Below are 17,593 nucleotides of genomic sequence, written 5' to 3' on the forward strand. Positions count from 1 at the left end.
GGATTTTTATGATTGCCACATCTCTGAAGTTATAAAGTTCTTACAAAAACTTGCTAAGAGTCCTAATGCTAGTGCTATAAATTTGGCTTTCACAAAACATATTACAAATGCTCTCATAAAAGCTAGAGAAGAGAAACTAGAACGCGAAGCTTCTATTCCTAGGAAGCTAGAGGATGGTTGGGAGCCCATCATTAAGATGAAGGTCAATGACTTTGATTGTAATGCCTTATGTGATCTTGGTGCAAGTATTTCCGTTATGCCTAGAAAAATCTATAATATGCTTGACTTGCCACCATTGAAAAATTGTTATTTGGATGTTAATCTCGCTGATAACTCTACAAAGAAACCTTTGGGGAGAGTTGATAATGTTCGCAATACCGTTAACAATAACCTTGTCCCCGTTTATTTTGTTGTCTTGGATATTGAATGCAATGCATCTTGTCCCATTATATTGGGAAGACCTTTTCTTCGAACTGTTGGTGCTATCATTGATATGAAGGAAGGTAATATAAAATATCAATTTCCTCTCAAGAAAGGTATGGAACACTTCCCTAGAAAGAGAATGAAGTTACATTTTTATTCTATCATTAGAACAAATTATGATGTTGATGCTTCGTCTCTTGATAATACTTGATACACACTTTCTGCGCCTAGCTGAAAGGCGTTAAAGAAAAGCTCTTACGGGAGACAATCCATGATTTTACTACTGCACTTTTATTTTATATTTGAGTCTTGGAAGTTGTTACTACTGTAGCAACCTCTCCTTATCTTATTTTGTTGCATTTTTGTGCCAAGTAAAGTCGTTGATAGTAAGGTCCATACTAGATTTGGATTACTGCGCAGAAACAGATTTCTTTGCTGTCACGAATTTGGGCCTAATTCTCTGAAGGTAACTCAGAAAATTATGCTAATTTTCTTGAGTGATCCTCAGATATGTACTCAACTTTCATTCAATTTGAGCATTTTCATTTGAGCAAGTCTGGTGCCTCTTAGAAATTCATCTTTACGAACTGTTCTATTTTGACAGATTCTGCCTTTTATTTCGCATTGTCTGTTTTGCTATGCTTGATGGATTTTTCTATTCCATTAACTTTGAGTAGCTTTGTCCAATGTCCAGAAGTGTTAAGAATGATTATGTCACCTCTGAACATGTGAATTTTGATTGTGCACTAACCCTCTAATGAGTTGTTTTGAGTTTGGTGTGGAGGAAGTTTTCAAGGATCAAGAGAGGAGGATGATACAATATGATCAAGGAGAGTGAAAGCTCTAAGCTTGGGGATGCCCCGGTGGTTCACCCCTGCATATTTCAAGAAGACTCAAGCGTCTAAGCTTGGGGATGCCCAAGGCATCCCCTTCTTCATCGACAACATTATCAGGTTCCTCTACTGAAACTATATTTTTATTCCGTCACATCTTATGTACTTTGCTTGGAGCGTCGGTTTGTTTTTGTTTTTTTTTGTTTGAATAAAATGGATCCTATCATTCATTGTGTGGGAGAGAGACACGCTCCGCTGTTGCATATGGACAAATATGTCCTTAGGCTTTACTCATAGTATTCATGGCGAAGGTTGAATCTGCTTCATTAAATTGTTATATGGTTGGAAACGGGAAATGCTACATGTAGTAATTGGTAGAATATCTTGAATAATTTGATACTTGGCAATTGTTGTGCTCATGTTTAAGCTCTTGCATCATATAATTTGCACCTATTAATGAAGAAATACATAGAGCTTGCTAAAATTTGTTTTGCATAATTGGTCTCTCTAAGGTCTAGATAATTTCTAGTAAGGGCCGAACAACAAGGAAGACGATGTAGAGTCTTATAATGTTTACAATGTGTCTTTTATGTGAGTTTTGCTGTACCGCTTCATCCTTGTGTTTGTTTCTAATAACCTTGCTAGCCTAAACCTTGTATCGAGAGGGAATACTTCTCATGCATCCAAAATCCTTGAGCCAACCACTATGCCATCTGAGTCCACCATACCTACCTACTACATGGTATTTCTCAGCCATTCCAAAGTAAATTTCTTGAGTGCTACCTTTAAATTTCTATCCTCTACCTTTGCAATACATAGCTCATGGGACAAATAGCCTAAAAACTATTGTGGTATTGAATATGTACTTATGCACTTTATCTCTTATTAAGTTGCTTGTTGAGCGATAACCATGTTCCTGGGGACGCCATCAACTACTCTTTGTTGAATATCATGTGAGTTGCTATGCATGTCCATCTTGTCTGAAGTAAGGGCGATTTACCACTAGTTGAATGGTTAGAGCATGCATACTATTAGAGAAGAACATTGGGCCGCTAACTAAAGCCATGATTCATGGTGGAAGTTTCAGTTTTGGACAATTATCCTCAATCTCATATGAGAAAATTAATTGTTGTTGAATGCTTAAGCATTAAAGAGGAGTCCATTATCTGTTGTCTATGTTGTCTCGGTATGGATGTCTAAGTTGAGAATAATCAAAAGCGAGAAATCCAATGCGAGCTTTCTCCTTAGACCTTTGTACATGCGGCATAGAGGTACCCCTTTGTGACACTTGGTTAAAACATATGTATTGCGATGATAATCCAGGTAATCCGAGCTAATTAGGAGAAGGTGCGGGCACTATTAGTATACTATGCATGAGGCTTGCAACTTGTAGGATATAATTTACATGATGCATATGCTTTATTACTACCGTTGACAAAATTGTTTCTTGTTTTCAAAATCAAAGCTCTAGCACAAATATAGCAATCAATGCTTCCCTCTGCGAAGGGCCTTTCTTTTACTTTTATGTTGAGTCAGTTCACCTATTTCTCTCCATCTCAAGAAGCAAACACTTGTGTGAACAGTGCATTGATTCCTACATACTTGCATATTGCACTTGTTATATTACTTTACATTGACAATATCCATGAGATATACATGTTATAAGTTGAAAGCAACCGCTGAAACTTAATCTTCCTTTGTGTTGCTTCAATGCCTTTACTTTGAATTTATTGCTTTATGAGTTAACTCTTATGCAAGACTTATTGATGCTTGTCTTGAAAGTACTATTCATGAAAAGTCTTTGCTATATGATTCAATTGTTTACTCATGTCATTTACCATTGCTTCGAATCGCTGCATTCATTACATGTGCTTACAATAGTATGATCAAGATTATGATGGCATGTCACTTCAGAAATTATCTTTGTTATCGTTTACCTACTCGGGACGAGCAGGAACTAAGCTTGGGGATGCTGATACGTCTCCAACGTATCGATAATTTCTTATGTTCCATGCCACTTTATTGATGATACCTACATGTTTTATGCATACTTTATGTCATATTTATGCATTTTCCGGCACTAACCTATTAACGAGATGCCGAAGAGCCGATTCTTTGTTTCTGCTGTTTTTGATTTCAGAAATCCTAGTAAGGAAATATTCTCGGAATTGGACGAAATCAACGCCCAGGATCTTATTTTTCCACGAAGCTTCCAGAACACCGGGGAGGAAACGAAGTGGGGCGACGAGGCGCCCACACGCTAGGGCGGCGCGGCCCAAGCCCTGGCCGCGCCGGCCTGTTGTGTGGGGCCCTCGTGGCGCCCCCTGACCTATCTCCTCCGCCTACTTAAGCCTTCATCGATAATAACTCCAGTACCGAGAGCCACGATACAGAAAACCTTGCAGAGACGCCGCCGCCGCCAATCCCATCTCGGGGGATTCAGGAGATCGCCTCCGGCACCCTGCCGGAGAGGGGAATCGTCTCCCGGAGGACTCTTCACCGCCATGGTCGCCTCTAGAGTGATGAGTGAGTAGTTCACCCCTGGACTATGGGTCCATAGCAGTAGCTAGATGGTCGTCTTCTCCTAATTGTGCTTCATTGTTGGATCTTGTGAGCTGCCTAACATGATCAAGATCATCTATCTGTAATGCTACATGTTGTATTTGTTGGGATCCGATGAATAGAGAATACTATGCTATGTTGATTATCAATCTATTATCTATGTGTTGTTTATGATCTTGCATGCTCTCCGTTATTAGTAGAGGCTCTGGCCAAGTTTTTGCTAGTAACTCCAAGAGGGAGTATTTATGCTCGATAGTGGGTTCATGCCTCCATTAAATCTGGGACATGGACAGAAAGTTCTAAGGTTGTGGATGTGCTGTTGCCACTAGGGATAAAACATCGATGCTATGTCCAAGGATGTAGTTGTTGATTACATTACGCACCATACTTAATGCAATTGTCTGTTGTTTGCAACTTAATACTGGAAGGGGTTCGGATGATAACCTGAAGGTGGACTTTTTAGGCATAGATGCATGCTGGATAGCGGTCTATGTACTTTGTCGTAATGCCCAATTAAATCTCACTATACTCATCATAACATGTATGTGCATGGTCATGCCCTCTTTATTTGTCAATTGCCCAACTGTAATTTGTTCACCCAACATGCTTATTCTAATCGGAGAGACGCCTCTAGTGAACTGTGGACCCCGGTCCATTCTTTTACATCAAATACAATCTACTGCAATACTTGTTCTACTGTTTTCTGCAAACAATTATCATCCACACTATACATCTAATCATTTGTTACAGCAAGCCGGTGAGATTGACAAACTCACTGTCACGTTGGGGCAAAGTAATTTGGTTGTGTTGTGCAGGTTCCACGTTGGCGCCGGAATCCCTGGTGTTGCGCCGCACTACACTTCGCCGCCATCAACCTTCAACGTGCTTCTTGGCTCCTACTGGTTCGATAAACCTTGGTTTCTTACTGAGGGAAAACTTACCGATGTACGCATCACACCTTCCTCTTGGTGTTCCCAACGGACGCGTGCTGTACGCGTATCACTATGCTACCATCAGCTTTATGTTTGATCTTATAAACCCACTTGGAGTCTATGATATTCTTGCCAGCTTGCTGCGGTGGAACTAGATGCCAAGTTTTATTTTCTATAAGGGCTAGGTATTCTTCGTTCATAGCATTCCTCCAATTCTTATTTGCTAGAGCTTCATCTAAATTATTTGGCTCTCCTGAAGAAGTGAGGTTGGCAAATTTTACCCTATTTTTTGTATTGGCGAGGTTGTATTTTACCTGTCTGCAGTCTTGTACTCATTCGCTGCACATGAAGCTCGCTACCTGAGGCTGGAGCAAAAGATCCTGGGCCTGACGCGCCTGACGCAGCCCCTGAACCTGACCCTATCGGAGCAGCAGGGTTCCCCTCGGGATTGCGCTGCGAATCCTCCTCGTGATCGCTGGTGGGCGCATCCGATCTGGAATCCTCCGTGTGGCGTGAGGAAGACCCGCCGCGAGCCGCAGAGGATCTGGCCGAAGCCATTGGCTCACGTGGGCGGGGTCCACCAGTGGCGATGACGTGATTCGTCCTGCTCGCCCGGGCCGATGTGGCGCGCGATGATTGGTTGCGCCGATCGCCGGGTCGTGGCGGCGACGCGGTTGGCGACGCATTTCCCGCGTGTGACGCAGCAGAATCCTACTGACCCTGGGCTTCTGTGCCGTGTCGCACAGCGCACATGCGATCACGCTCCAGCTCGGTGTTTTGCACCAAATCTGCTCCAATTTCTTCTCCGTTTTCTTCTTCGTTTTCTTCCCTGTTTTCTGTAAACTCGCATGCACTATTAGCAGGATTGATTGAAGCATTAGTCACAGTTGGATCAGCACTATTTTCACCCCCATGATCAAACTGGTCAGGATTAAGAAGTTGGGAAGGTAATAGCAGAATCTCTTGAGAGAGACGCATGCCAGCATTGGAATGTAAATTGGCAAAAGAAAAGATTGTTTCATCAAAAACGACATCACGAGATATATATAAGCGTCCAGAATTGATATCAAGACACTTGAATCCTTTGTGGAGATTGCTATATCCTAAAAATGCACATTGCACTGAGCGGTATTCTAATTTTCTTGCAATGAAAGGACGAAGGTTTGGGTAGCAGGCGCATCCAAAAATGCGCATGGACTGATAATCAGGTTTGATTTTCTCAAGGACCTCCAATGGAGTTGAAAATTTAAGAAGTTTGGTGGGAACACGATTGATTAGATATACCGCTGCAATGAAGGCTTCATCCCAATATTTGAGTGGCATGGATGCTTGAGCAAGGAGGGATAACCCTACTTCGACAATGTGTCGATGCTTTCTTTCAGCTGAGCCATTCTGTTGATGGGCATGAGGACAAGAGACATGGTGAGTGATGCCAATTTGTTTAAAAAGGAATTCAATCTCTCATATTCACCTCCCCAATCAGATTGGACGGTTATAATTTTCCGACCAAAACGCCGTTCAACAAGTGATTGAAATTGATGAAAAATGGCAAAAACTTCAGAACGAGATTTGATCAAATAGATCCATGTAAATTTGTTGAAATCATCAATAAAGCTAACATAATAATTCTTGCGACCAAAAGAGTCGGGGGCAGGGCCCCATACATCTGAAAAGATTAAATCTAGGGGATGATGTGATACACTAGTGGATCTAGAGTAAGGCAATTGATGACTCTTTGCCTTGAGGCAAGCCTCACACACCATCTCATTATTTTCTCTAGAACATGGAAGTTTATTCTCACTAATGACTCGTGGAACTATGGAAGAGGCCGGGTGGCCTAAACGACTATGCCATCTATGATGGGATGGCTTGAAGACTCCATAAGCTTGCTTGGATGTGGATGATGAGGTGGATGACTCGGGAAGAGGATAGAGACCATCGTTGCACGGTCCATCAAGCAGAACCGTCCTCGTGACCTTGTCCTTAACACAAAAGAATTCAGGGTGAATCTCAACGAAAGCATGATTGTCATTAGTTAATCGATGAGCAGATATAAGACTTTTGCTAGGTTCGAGAACAAGGACATCTTTTAGATGGAGATTTTGATCATGAGTTGGAATAATAGTTTCACCAATGTGAGTAATGTTCATACCTGCGCCATTGGCAGCATGGATTTGGTCATTGCCATGGTAGCGTTCATGTGCGTGGAGCCTCTCTAGCTCGCTGGTGATGTGGTCGGTGGCGCCGGTGTCCATGACCCAGCCGCCGTTGTTGTTGTAGTGGCCACCATTGTTGACGTTGGCGGCAGTCCTCTCTCTAGGGACAAAGTCGGGGTCGAAGCGGTACCAGCAATCGCTGGCAACGTGTCCTTGGACGTAGCAGACTTGGCAGCAAGGACGATCTCCACGACCGTTGCCCCCACTGCCATTGCCGCGACCGCGGCCATTGTTGTTGTAGTTGCCACGGCCACGACCATTGTTGCCGCCATTGTAGCCGTTTTGGCCACTGTTGCCACCATCTTGTGGGTTGCCACGGCCTTGATAGCCGCGACCACCTCCTCCACGACCACCAAAGCGACCGCGCCCGCCGCGCATGGCAGCGTTGGCAGAGGATTGCGAGACACCACGGAGCATCTGCTGGCGGCTTTCATAAGATAACAGCTGCGAATAAAGTTTGCTTACAGTGATTGGCTCGGTCCTGGCGAGGATGGCAGCGACGAGGCCGGTGTAGCAGTCGTCCTTCAGACCGGCGAGGATGTAGGAGACCATGTCTTCGTCTTCGAGGGTCTTCCCGGTGGAGATCATCTCGTTCTCCAGCGTTTTCATCATGGTGACGTACTCACCCATGGACTTGTTGCCCTTTTCTGCAGATGCAAGGGCGATGCGGGTGTTGGTGGTGTGTGCACGCGACCTTGCCGCGTACATGCCCTGGATGATTTCCCAGAGCTCGGCCGCCGTCTTTACTCCAGCGGCGTAGGGAAGTACTTCCCGTGAGAGAGAACTCACGAGAAAGCTGAGGACCTTCTGGTCCTGCGCCTCCCAGTCCTCGTAGGCCGGGTTGGTCTCGGTGATGACTTCCTCACCTTTCTTGACGCTGATCTCCTCATCGGGCGCCTCGGTGGAGCCATCAAGGTAACCCATGAGGCGGGCACCCTTCACGGCCGGCAGCACCTGGGTCTGCCAGAGGATGAAATTGCTTTTGCCGAGCCTCTCGGTCACGGCCGTCCCGAAGGTGGAACGATCGGAAGGGTTTTGGTTGGAGGATGGTGTGGCCATGGTTTCGTGGGGTTGGAGACCGTCGAGTAGATCGATCTCAGAAGGGTTTTTGCGCTAGATGTGTTTAGGAGGTACCGTGCTCTGATACCATGTGATATTTTGGGTAAAGGTGTGTTACCTCTCCGAGGCACACCGTGCGTGTTTATATAGGAGGTTTAACCAACAACCTCAAAAGGATTTACATCAAGTTTGTTACAAAGGAGGACTCTAGAAGAATCTAGTCTAACCACTCATAGCCTTATCAATATGGCCGGTGGAAACAAGATAAACACGCACACACAAATATCTAAACTGTATACTACACGTTTACAAGTCTAGCTCGTTTAACAGCATGAAGATTTACAAGGTCTTAGCTGAGATAGTCGACATCTTATCTGCATTCTTCAAGTAGTTACTGGTTTATCTGATGTGAGAGGACCTTATTTGGACAACCTATGCGAGACGGGCAGTTTTGTTAGGTTCTCTAGGTCATTTCTATTGACATCACAGTTGGCTGATTTGTATCATATGGATCGAAGATCGACATTCCGGCCACATCCGCAACTCGTTGCTGCTTTGTATTAGGACCTTATTTGGACAACATATGTGAGACGGGCAGTTTTGTTAGCTTCGCTAGGTCATTTCTATTGACATCAGTCGGATGATTTGTATCATATGGATCGAAGATTGACATTCCGGCCACATCTGCTACTAGTTGGTGCTTTGTTATTAGGACGTAGAGTGCAAGTAATAAGGAAACCTTCTTGATTACTACATGTGGAGTACAGTAGTGTCCTTATTAATTCCAGGGGATGTACACGAGCAACCGTATTGCACGGTTAAAACTGCCCACTATTATTTGTAAAATCACACACGATGGAGGACTAGTTAAGTAGTCTGCATAGTTGCTGCAGTAGTTGCTGATACCAGTAAATGAAAATCAATCTGGCATCGTTCTTCAAACCGGCCATGTCATAGATGAATGTTGTGAGGTAGATAAACCAAACTGGGTACCTGCATCACACAACCATGTTAACTATACTAGCAATCAGAGACATGCATATATGGAACAATGTTGAAAACGTTTCAAGCTTTTGTAGCATACATACGTGATGTATTCTAGCGGGAGTGCTTTGTGGAAATCCTTGACAGCCCAAATGAGGATAAGACCTGTAGAGAGGACATTAAAATCAGTAATCCCGGTACCGTTGACTGGCATGGCCGAGCTAGATAAATCGGTGATATATACTTACCGAATTTGATCCGGGCGATGATGTCGTTGGAGTAGCCCTGCTTCCGGACCTGCGACGACACGACGCTGAGCTTGTAAAAGGCGTAGCCGAGCACAGCGTCCAGGAACGTCGAAGGGTCCATCTTCCACAGCTGGTAGCACGCGACGCTTGCTATAAGCGCACCTGCTCGACGGATTGTATGTGTAAAGATAATCAAGGAGAAACTTGTACTATACTACGTAATAATGCGTGTGTGGAATATATACCGTAGGGCATGCCGATGTGGTAGTCCTCGGTGTCGAAGACTGTACAGAGGGAGCGGAGCTGGTGGAAGTTGTCCAGGAGGGGACGGAACGCGCCGGCGATCATGTCCTTGAGCGCCGTAGCCGCTGGACCGTGCACGTTCACGTTTGCCGGCCCGTGCACTTTCCTCATGTCAGACGCCTCCGGGACGTGCACCTCCGTCAGGCCAGGCGGCGGCGCCTGAACCTCCATCTTGTCAGGCGCAGTGGGGATGTGCACCTCCGTCATACCAGGCGCCGCCGGGACATGCACCTCCATCATGCGAGACGCCGCCGGCTGAACCTCCATATTGTCAGACGCTGCGAGGACGTGCACCTCCATCATGTCAGGCGCCGCCTGGACGTGCACTCTGCTTAGGGGGGCGACGAAGTCGGCATGGTTGTGAATGCAGCGCTGCGAACGGAAAAGCACACCTTGCGGCTGTTAATTAGCTAGCTGCTGGAGCCAGCAGAAGAAATTAAGCCGCGGTGGGTATATGGCTATATGCTCACCAGTGGTACTGCCGGCGGCGGCGTGCGGACGGCGGCAGCGATGCGCAGGAACGCGCGGTGCGGCGTGGTGACGCGCGAGGCGGCGCCCGCGACTGCGAGGGGAGAAAGCCCGGAAGACGTGAAGGTCAGCGCCGCCATCGCCATTGGTTACGATACCGGGTGGAGGTTAGGTACTCACGCTCGTGGAATCGTAACGAGACGAGATATAGGAAGTGTTTTATATACGCGTGGCCGCGATCCGAAGCCCAAAACCCCTTTACAACGTGGTGCAACCCAACTCCAAAGGCGCGTTTGGTTGCATGGTCTCACCTGAAATTGCAATGTGGTCTTTTTCCTCGATTCTTGCAACCGATCAAAGAACCGGAGGCACAAATGGAGCCGGGACGAAATCACTTGGCTCAATGTGCTCGCCGCAACGTCACCACTGAACGGAGGAAGACGAAGCAAATGTCCTTACAAGATACCCTGTCTCCGCAACAGCACCATTGGTTGAAGGTTGAAGATAAGTCGGCAGGGTCACTGAAACTCAAACAGGCTGCCCTTCAGCCTGAAAATACCATGGCTAGGCGGAAGGACGTATGTCGGAAGCCGCAGTGTGTTGTATTGTGATCCAAATTCATATACTAAAGGGAGGCTAACTTCTGACGAGCGGAGCGAGGCCCGTTCGCCGGAGGCTTGGGCCGAAGCGTAGCGGAGTCAGAAATTAGCCCATACGTCGTGCCCTGCAGGGACGCCTGCGAAGGGGGGTGCGGGGGGCGGCAGCCCCCCGCGGTACGGTACGGATCGTTGGCACCGCCTATATATACATCTTGTAAGCTGCCGGCTAGGGTTGATCAGATTATAAGATAACCCACGGCGTTTGTAAACACCTCCGATATAGTGAAGTTTTGCTGGCTGGCGCCCGTGGTTTTTTCCCCTTCTGTGTTGGAAGGGGTTTTCCACGTTAAATCTTGTATCCCCTGCGTGCGTTCTTGTTTCGTTCTTCGTTATTTGCTTGTCGCTTTTATAACACAGTGGATGAGCTTCAAGAAATGCACCACCTGCGTGCGATCCATCGCTCAAGACCACGGTAGACAGCTCACGTTAAACAGACGTTTCAATGTATTCTCGAACTCAAGAGTCAAGATAGCATATTATAGCAACGATCCAAAAGAGAAGGTGGTATTTTGGCTCATATGAATCTATTATGAAAAATAGGACGAGAAAATAAATTTCAAAATCTTAAAAGATTATGAAATAAAATTTCATGTGTACATAGACATTCTACATTCGCACACAAGTTTTCGGAAGAAAAAAAAAGGAACATTTTACATGGCATGCATAAAAAGGAGAAAATTGTTTGTAAATAGTCATGTTGGAACCTCAAATTTTATCCTTTTTACACGGAACATAATTTGTTTTAAACTTATCTGCGACCATAGAATGTCTAAATATACATACAAAATTTTATTTTAGAATTTTTTGACATTCTAAAATATATTTTCACGCAATGGGTTCATATGCACGGTGAGTCAAAATGGATATCCGCACAAAAGATGGCTTCGCGAACACAAGAAACAACAAAATATAAGCACATCACACAACCTCTGACAACAGAACAAGACCATTAAGAACTGCTGCGCCGATAAGTTACATGATTGGACCTATCACAGGTAGTTCCTCATCACTGATTTCCGCCCTCAAACAGCAAGCAAGAGTGTCACCAATCCAGAAGACAAGTCTATGGAAAGCTGCAGCATCAAAAGACTCGCACAGAATCGTTCCAACCACGTCTCAAGCGAAACATGTGATAGTCCGAGAAACAAGCACCAAACAAAGCAGATGCTGGATCGAACAGAGAAACACACCCTTCACGAACTTGTCCAAGATCAACCGCCAGGACAATGTGAATAGGTGCTGGAGACATTACCAATTTCACAATTACCAATTTGCCTCCTTTGGTAAGCAATTTAGCTCTCCAGCCCAAGAGCTTGCTTGGTGGCTGGTCCAAGATAGGCCGGAAGTCACCATGTCACAGGTTTATGTAACATCTCCCCTACATTTGATATTTTTTGAATAACTTCCAGAACTTCCACATGTGGCTTACATGAATTTTTCATGGAAACCTCAGAATAGAGACCCCCAGGGCTTATCTCTGGCCAAAGTAGTCATCATATGGAGAAACGTAGCCACGCCACCACACAATCCTGAATATCTCTTCAATTCCACCTCTCCTTTTCAGTAGATTAACAAAAGAAATCAGAATACGCCTCCCATACTTCTTCAATCCCACCACGTCAAACATGAATGCACCAAGGTACAGAAGGAAAAGTGGCATCCTACCATGAAATATCATTTTAGTTAAACACTAGATAAATCAAAATAATGACAAGATGGGTAAGAACAGTCAAAGCATGTGTAACAAAGGCTATATAGTATCATTCAGTCAAGCAACACACACCTTCAATATTGCTATACTAGTCCATTCATTGTGAACTATCTCATTACCCAGTTTTGAAAAAAGGTACCTAAAATTATTCTCTTTTAGCTAGAAGTGACCATGTAATAGAGTAACACTACCCGCAAAAAAAAGTAATAGAGTAACACATCCCCGTGGAAGCTGGAGAAATTTGGTAAAGAAAAAGTAATTGCGGAGTCCAGGAGTAGCCATTGTCTTCTTCCTAAGGAGAAAATCCTGCCCTGTACATGTAATATCTATAATATCTATAATTCTAGTTTCCCAACAATATTTTTCCAGAACAGTAGTCTTGCTCCAAATAACATACTTGTCAGTATAATACTTTCAACATAACCGTGCATCTCCAAATATCCTACTTGTCAGCATAATACTTTCAATATTATAGTTAAATCCTGTGTCCATTATTAATTACAGATGGAGCAGGGATGGTTACATATTGTCTACTCTAGTGTAAGTCTGCAACACTAACTATTGATGAACTGTTATCTGGTTATAGTAGATGCAGCTACCACACTAACTAGTTCTGTGACGACAGTTCACAATTAGTGAAGGATATCAGACACTGTAAAGCTGGTACTCTTAATTAGCAAAAAAAAAAAGTTTTACAATGCACACTGACCTAATAGCATCGAGAAGTACGTATTTTTTATGGAAATCCTTGAGGACCATGAAAAGTATGAACCCTGCATTGAAAATTTCATTCAATAAGAAAAAAGAATAATGACTTAATGAGAAAAGATAGATTAAATAATTACAAACAACAAAGCAAAATGGCATGTGATCTGCAAAAGTGGACATGCATCACAATTTCAGCATGCTCGTGAATTTGATATATTCCATAATAGTAACTATTATTTGAAGAGTCAAAATAAACTGAACTTAATATAGAATTTGCACCATAATTTTGTAATGCAGAGACCTAATTTCAAATGAGATAAATAAGTGGCAACTTTTTTTCACTTTGACTTTTGCTCCATACAAGAATACTGGGAATCATGATTCATTCATACTATGGAGGATAAGCATATTGAGTCAAGTTCAGTAACCATGGGATCTTGGTAGAATCCAACTTCTTTCCAGATGTAACTAGATTAGTACTCCTCTGTTCCATATTGTAAGACGTTTTGGCAAACCAATTTTGTTTGCCAAAACGCCTAATGATATAAAACAGAGGGAGTATTTCCAAAGTTCTAGGAGGCTTATCATGTAAAAAATAACATTTGTTTTCTGGAATTCAGTTGCAGCACATAAGTGCATTACCTAAAAGATGTTAAATTGAATTTATGTATATGTGTATAGGTACAAGAATGACATAACACAGCAAGTAATTCCCCACCCAGCCGTACCAAAATAGTGAGTCACTCATCAGTGTTAGTTCAGTTTAAAAAGTCAATACCAAATTGCAGTCGGGTAATCAAACTGTTGGATTTGCGCTGCCGATGCAGCTCCGAGGCAATGACGCTGAGCTTGTAAATGATGTAACCAAGTGCAGCATCAACAAAGATAGGAGGGGCCGCCTTCCACAGCTGGTGGCAGCCAATGCATCCAGCAATCGCACCTGCAGAGAAAGACACGCTGGTTCAGCAGTCGACCTTAACCTTATGAAACGACATATCAGAATCGTTTGAGGGGACAACGGAAGCACACCATAGAGCATCCCAATCTGGTAGTCCGTGAGGTCGTACACCGTGTTGATGGAGCGCATGTCAGACAGGTTGAGGCGCAGGGGCCGGAACATGTCGGCGGCCGCCGCCTTCAACGCCTCCCATCCCTCAGGCACTCCCCTGTTCTGGAAGCAACGCCTCTTCACGCGAGGAGAAGGGCCAGCGTAACAGCGCTGAGAAGTGGAAGGCCGCAGTTTAGGAACCATCCGAAATGATAATGGGATTAACAAAAACGAATCCTTGGGAAACACTTACAACTGTCCGTGGAGACGGTGAGGACGGTGACGAAGAAGCCCTGATGGGAAGCTCCCCAATCCCGGCGCGCACGGAAAGGACGGTGCTGCGGCCATCTCCGTTCTGAGGTGACGTTATTCTCTGGGCCACCAGGTAGGCGGCGGCGCCTCCACCGCACCTTAGAGTAACCATGCCGGCTGCAGGCTCCTCCTTCTTGGAACGAGGAGAGTACGGATACACTGGCGGCGGAGTGACGTCGAGAACCAGCTTCCCTTGGGAGATTTGTGGGGAATATGCAGGGACGAAGGATAGGATTTTGGGGGTGGTACTTGTATGGGAGGAGCGCCAGGAGAGTCAAAGGTGCTGAGAGAAACGGCGGCGGCGTCGGCGGCGACCCGTTTTTGGCTGGAGCTGGGGCTGAGGCGGCGGGGAATACAGGTTGGGGACACCGGCTCAGCAGCAGGTTGCTCGTGCGGAGAAGCCGCTGCAGTCCCGGGTACGGGGACACTTGGGCATGGGAAGCCCGGCCCGGCCCGGACCGAAATTCCCAGGTTTGGGCCAGCCTGAGCATTCTTTCGAGCCGGGCCTGGGCAGAAGATTTAGGCCTGTTGGTTGGGCCAGGTCAGGCTTGGGAAATATGTCAAATAGGGAAGAGGGCTCGGCCCGAGGCTCCGTAGGTATTTGATGTGATGGGCCAAGCTTTGGCTGAAATTTTAGCCTCACCGGACAAGCCGGGCTAAACCTGGGTCAGGTTTTTTTTGCATCGGGCTTTGTTAGGCTCGCCCCGAAGCCTAGCCTAGCCCGAACAATGTCTAGGTATAATCTCGGGCGACGTAGCCTTCACTGTGTCTCGGCCGGCTACATACGTTGTAGGAGGTAGCCCAACTTCCAACGATTTAGGCCGCATGGGTCGCTTTTTACAACACCATCGACGGGCCAACCCGTTATACTTTTATGGACGCGACTAGGCAGCCTCCGGAGGCCGGTTAGTCAAGTCGAGCCTTCACCGGAAAATAGAAAGTTGGACAAACGAAAAGTCCACGCGCCAATCAGGTGATTTCCAGAAACGGCGCACGGCGTCGACGAGCACCGGCCAATCCCCTTTCGTCCTGAGCGCCGACGAAGAGCAGCGCACTCCCCGACGTCGTGCGCATCCTCTCCCAACCTTCGCGGTTCGCGCCGCGAGCCACCTTTCTCTAACCCGTGGACGACCCGGTGAGCTCCTTCCCGACCTCACATGCATTCACAATCCAGTGCCTCCCTCCGGGCCTCCGGCGAGGTGGAGCCGTCCGTGAATCTGGATCGCGTCCCGTGTAGGATCTACTGCGACTAGCGCCTGGACGAGGTGGGCACGTCCTGGGAGGCGGCCACGGCCTGGGAAACGGCGCGGCCGCTAGTTCGTGTGGAGGAGAATTGGGGCGGGCACAGGGGGCACAGCTCACGCGACGGCGGAGGACAAGGGGGCGAAGCTCGCGCGGCTACGCGCAGGGAGCCGCCAGCGCCAGGGCCCTGGGCTGGATGGGATGGCCGGTGCCGACAAGCTCTCTTGTCCTCGTTGGGGTAGAAATTGACGGGAGAAGGATGAGGAAAGAGAAAGGAAAAGTGGAAAAAAAAAATCAGTGAAAAGTGACCCCCACACATCTGCAATCCATTACTTTTACTGACAACGTGGGGTTGATGTGTTCACAGTTTGTAGGCCATTCGTTTTGAAATTGTCCTCTGGAAGAAAATTTGATGTTTGCAAATTGCAACTTAGGCACTCTCTGATTACGATAATGTATTCTCGCACAAACAACTTAGCACGTTTGTGAAACAATAATTTATTATCTGATGCAAATTATCGTACAACTTATCGCATAATAGTTAGTTATATACAAAATACAACTTAGCTCATCTGCGAAACCAATTATACAATAGATAAAGATATACTACCTCCGATTCAAGGAATAAGGCACCCTCGTTTTACGTGCTTTTCGTTTGACTAAGCATTACTTTAAATATATAAAGATTATTTGTATAAAATTAACATCATTAGAAAGTGCTTTTCAATACAAATCTAACGATACTAATTACATATAATATAATCAAGATTTTGTTGCTCAATTTTTATGGTCAAAGTTCGTCTTGGAATACGCGTGTGCCTTATTCCTTGGGACGGAGGTAGTATAACTTAGCACATGAGTGAATAAATAACTTGTTTACTTCGTGGCCACTGCCGCGAGGTACAATTCCACCTCGATCAGTGTAGATGTGGCAGCGAAAACACACTTTATTTTCGAGGTAGACAACTTAATAGCAACGAATATAGAACTTTGTAAGAACCATTGTGCAACTTAGACACAACGGTAAGCAACTTTACAACAATGGTATGCTACTTTACAAGCGCGGATGTGGCCAGTGCTTGCTAGTTTAAACATGTATATAAACTTGCTTTGTTTCGGTTACAACCTAGTTGGTAAATGAATGCAACTTGGGATAAAAAGAGACTTGTTGTTGGTGGTGTTTTAATTTCAGCTGTAACCCCACTGAGTTGAATTTGGTGCATGCTATAGTTGCTTCCACTTCTTGAAACAAGTTCATTGATGAGATATGCAACTTAGCATTAGTTAGTATACAACTTAGAAATAATGGGTACGCAACTTAGCACATGTGTGAGGCAATAATTTATTATATACAAAATGACTTAACAAATGCGTGAGAAAACTGTTTATGTGTGAAACATAAAATTTAGCTTATGTGTGGATCCAAATATACATTTAGCAAAAATCAACTTACCACATGTATGAAGAAACAATTTGCATGCTCAACTCCAACTCAACAAGCGCGGATGTGGCTAGTGCTTGCTTGTTTCAACATGCATACAAATTTGATTTGTTTCAAATGCAACCTAGTTGGTAAATGTATGTAACTTGGGACAAAAGAGCGAATTGTTGCTTGTGATGTTTTAATTGCAACCATACCCCTACTAAGTTGAATTTGGTGATGTTCTATATTTGTTTCCACTTCTTGAAATAAGTTCACGGATGGGGTATGCAACTTAGGTTAGTTGGTATACAACTTAGCAATAATGGGTACGCAACTTGGCACAAGTGTGAAGCAATAATTTATTGTATACTGACACGAATTAACAAATGTGTGAGATAATTATTTATCGTGTGCAAGATACAACTTAGCTTATGTGTGCATCCAATTATACCGCTAGCAAAA

The 17,593-nt window shown here is 45.0% G+C and overlaps 1 protein-coding gene across 1 annotated transcript; it reads right to left on the reverse strand.

Annotated features, from left to right (window-relative positions):
* Positions 1-11,796: 11,796 nt before the first annotated feature.
* Positions 11,797-14,850, reverse strand: LOC127302176 (uncharacterized). The gene is made up of 5 exons (XM_051332579.2): positions 14,408-14,850; positions 14,136-14,325; positions 13,885-14,046; positions 13,108-13,171; positions 11,797-12,348 (listed from the first exon to the last, which is right to left on the reverse strand). Exons 1-5 carry the CDS (start codon positions 14,576-14,578, stop codon positions 12,159-12,161), a joined length of 777 nt encoding a protein of 258 aa, XP_051188539.1. The 5' UTR covers positions 14,579-14,850; the 3' UTR covers positions 11,797-12,158.
* Positions 14,851-17,593: the final 2,743 nt, after the last annotated feature.

This window comes from Lolium perenne, chromosome 5 (assembly GCF_019359855.2).
Source record: "Lolium perenne isolate Kyuss_39 chromosome 5, Kyuss_2.0, whole genome shotgun sequence".
NCBI classification, from domain to species: domain Eukaryota; kingdom Viridiplantae; phylum Streptophyta; class Magnoliopsida; order Poales; family Poaceae; genus Lolium; species Lolium perenne.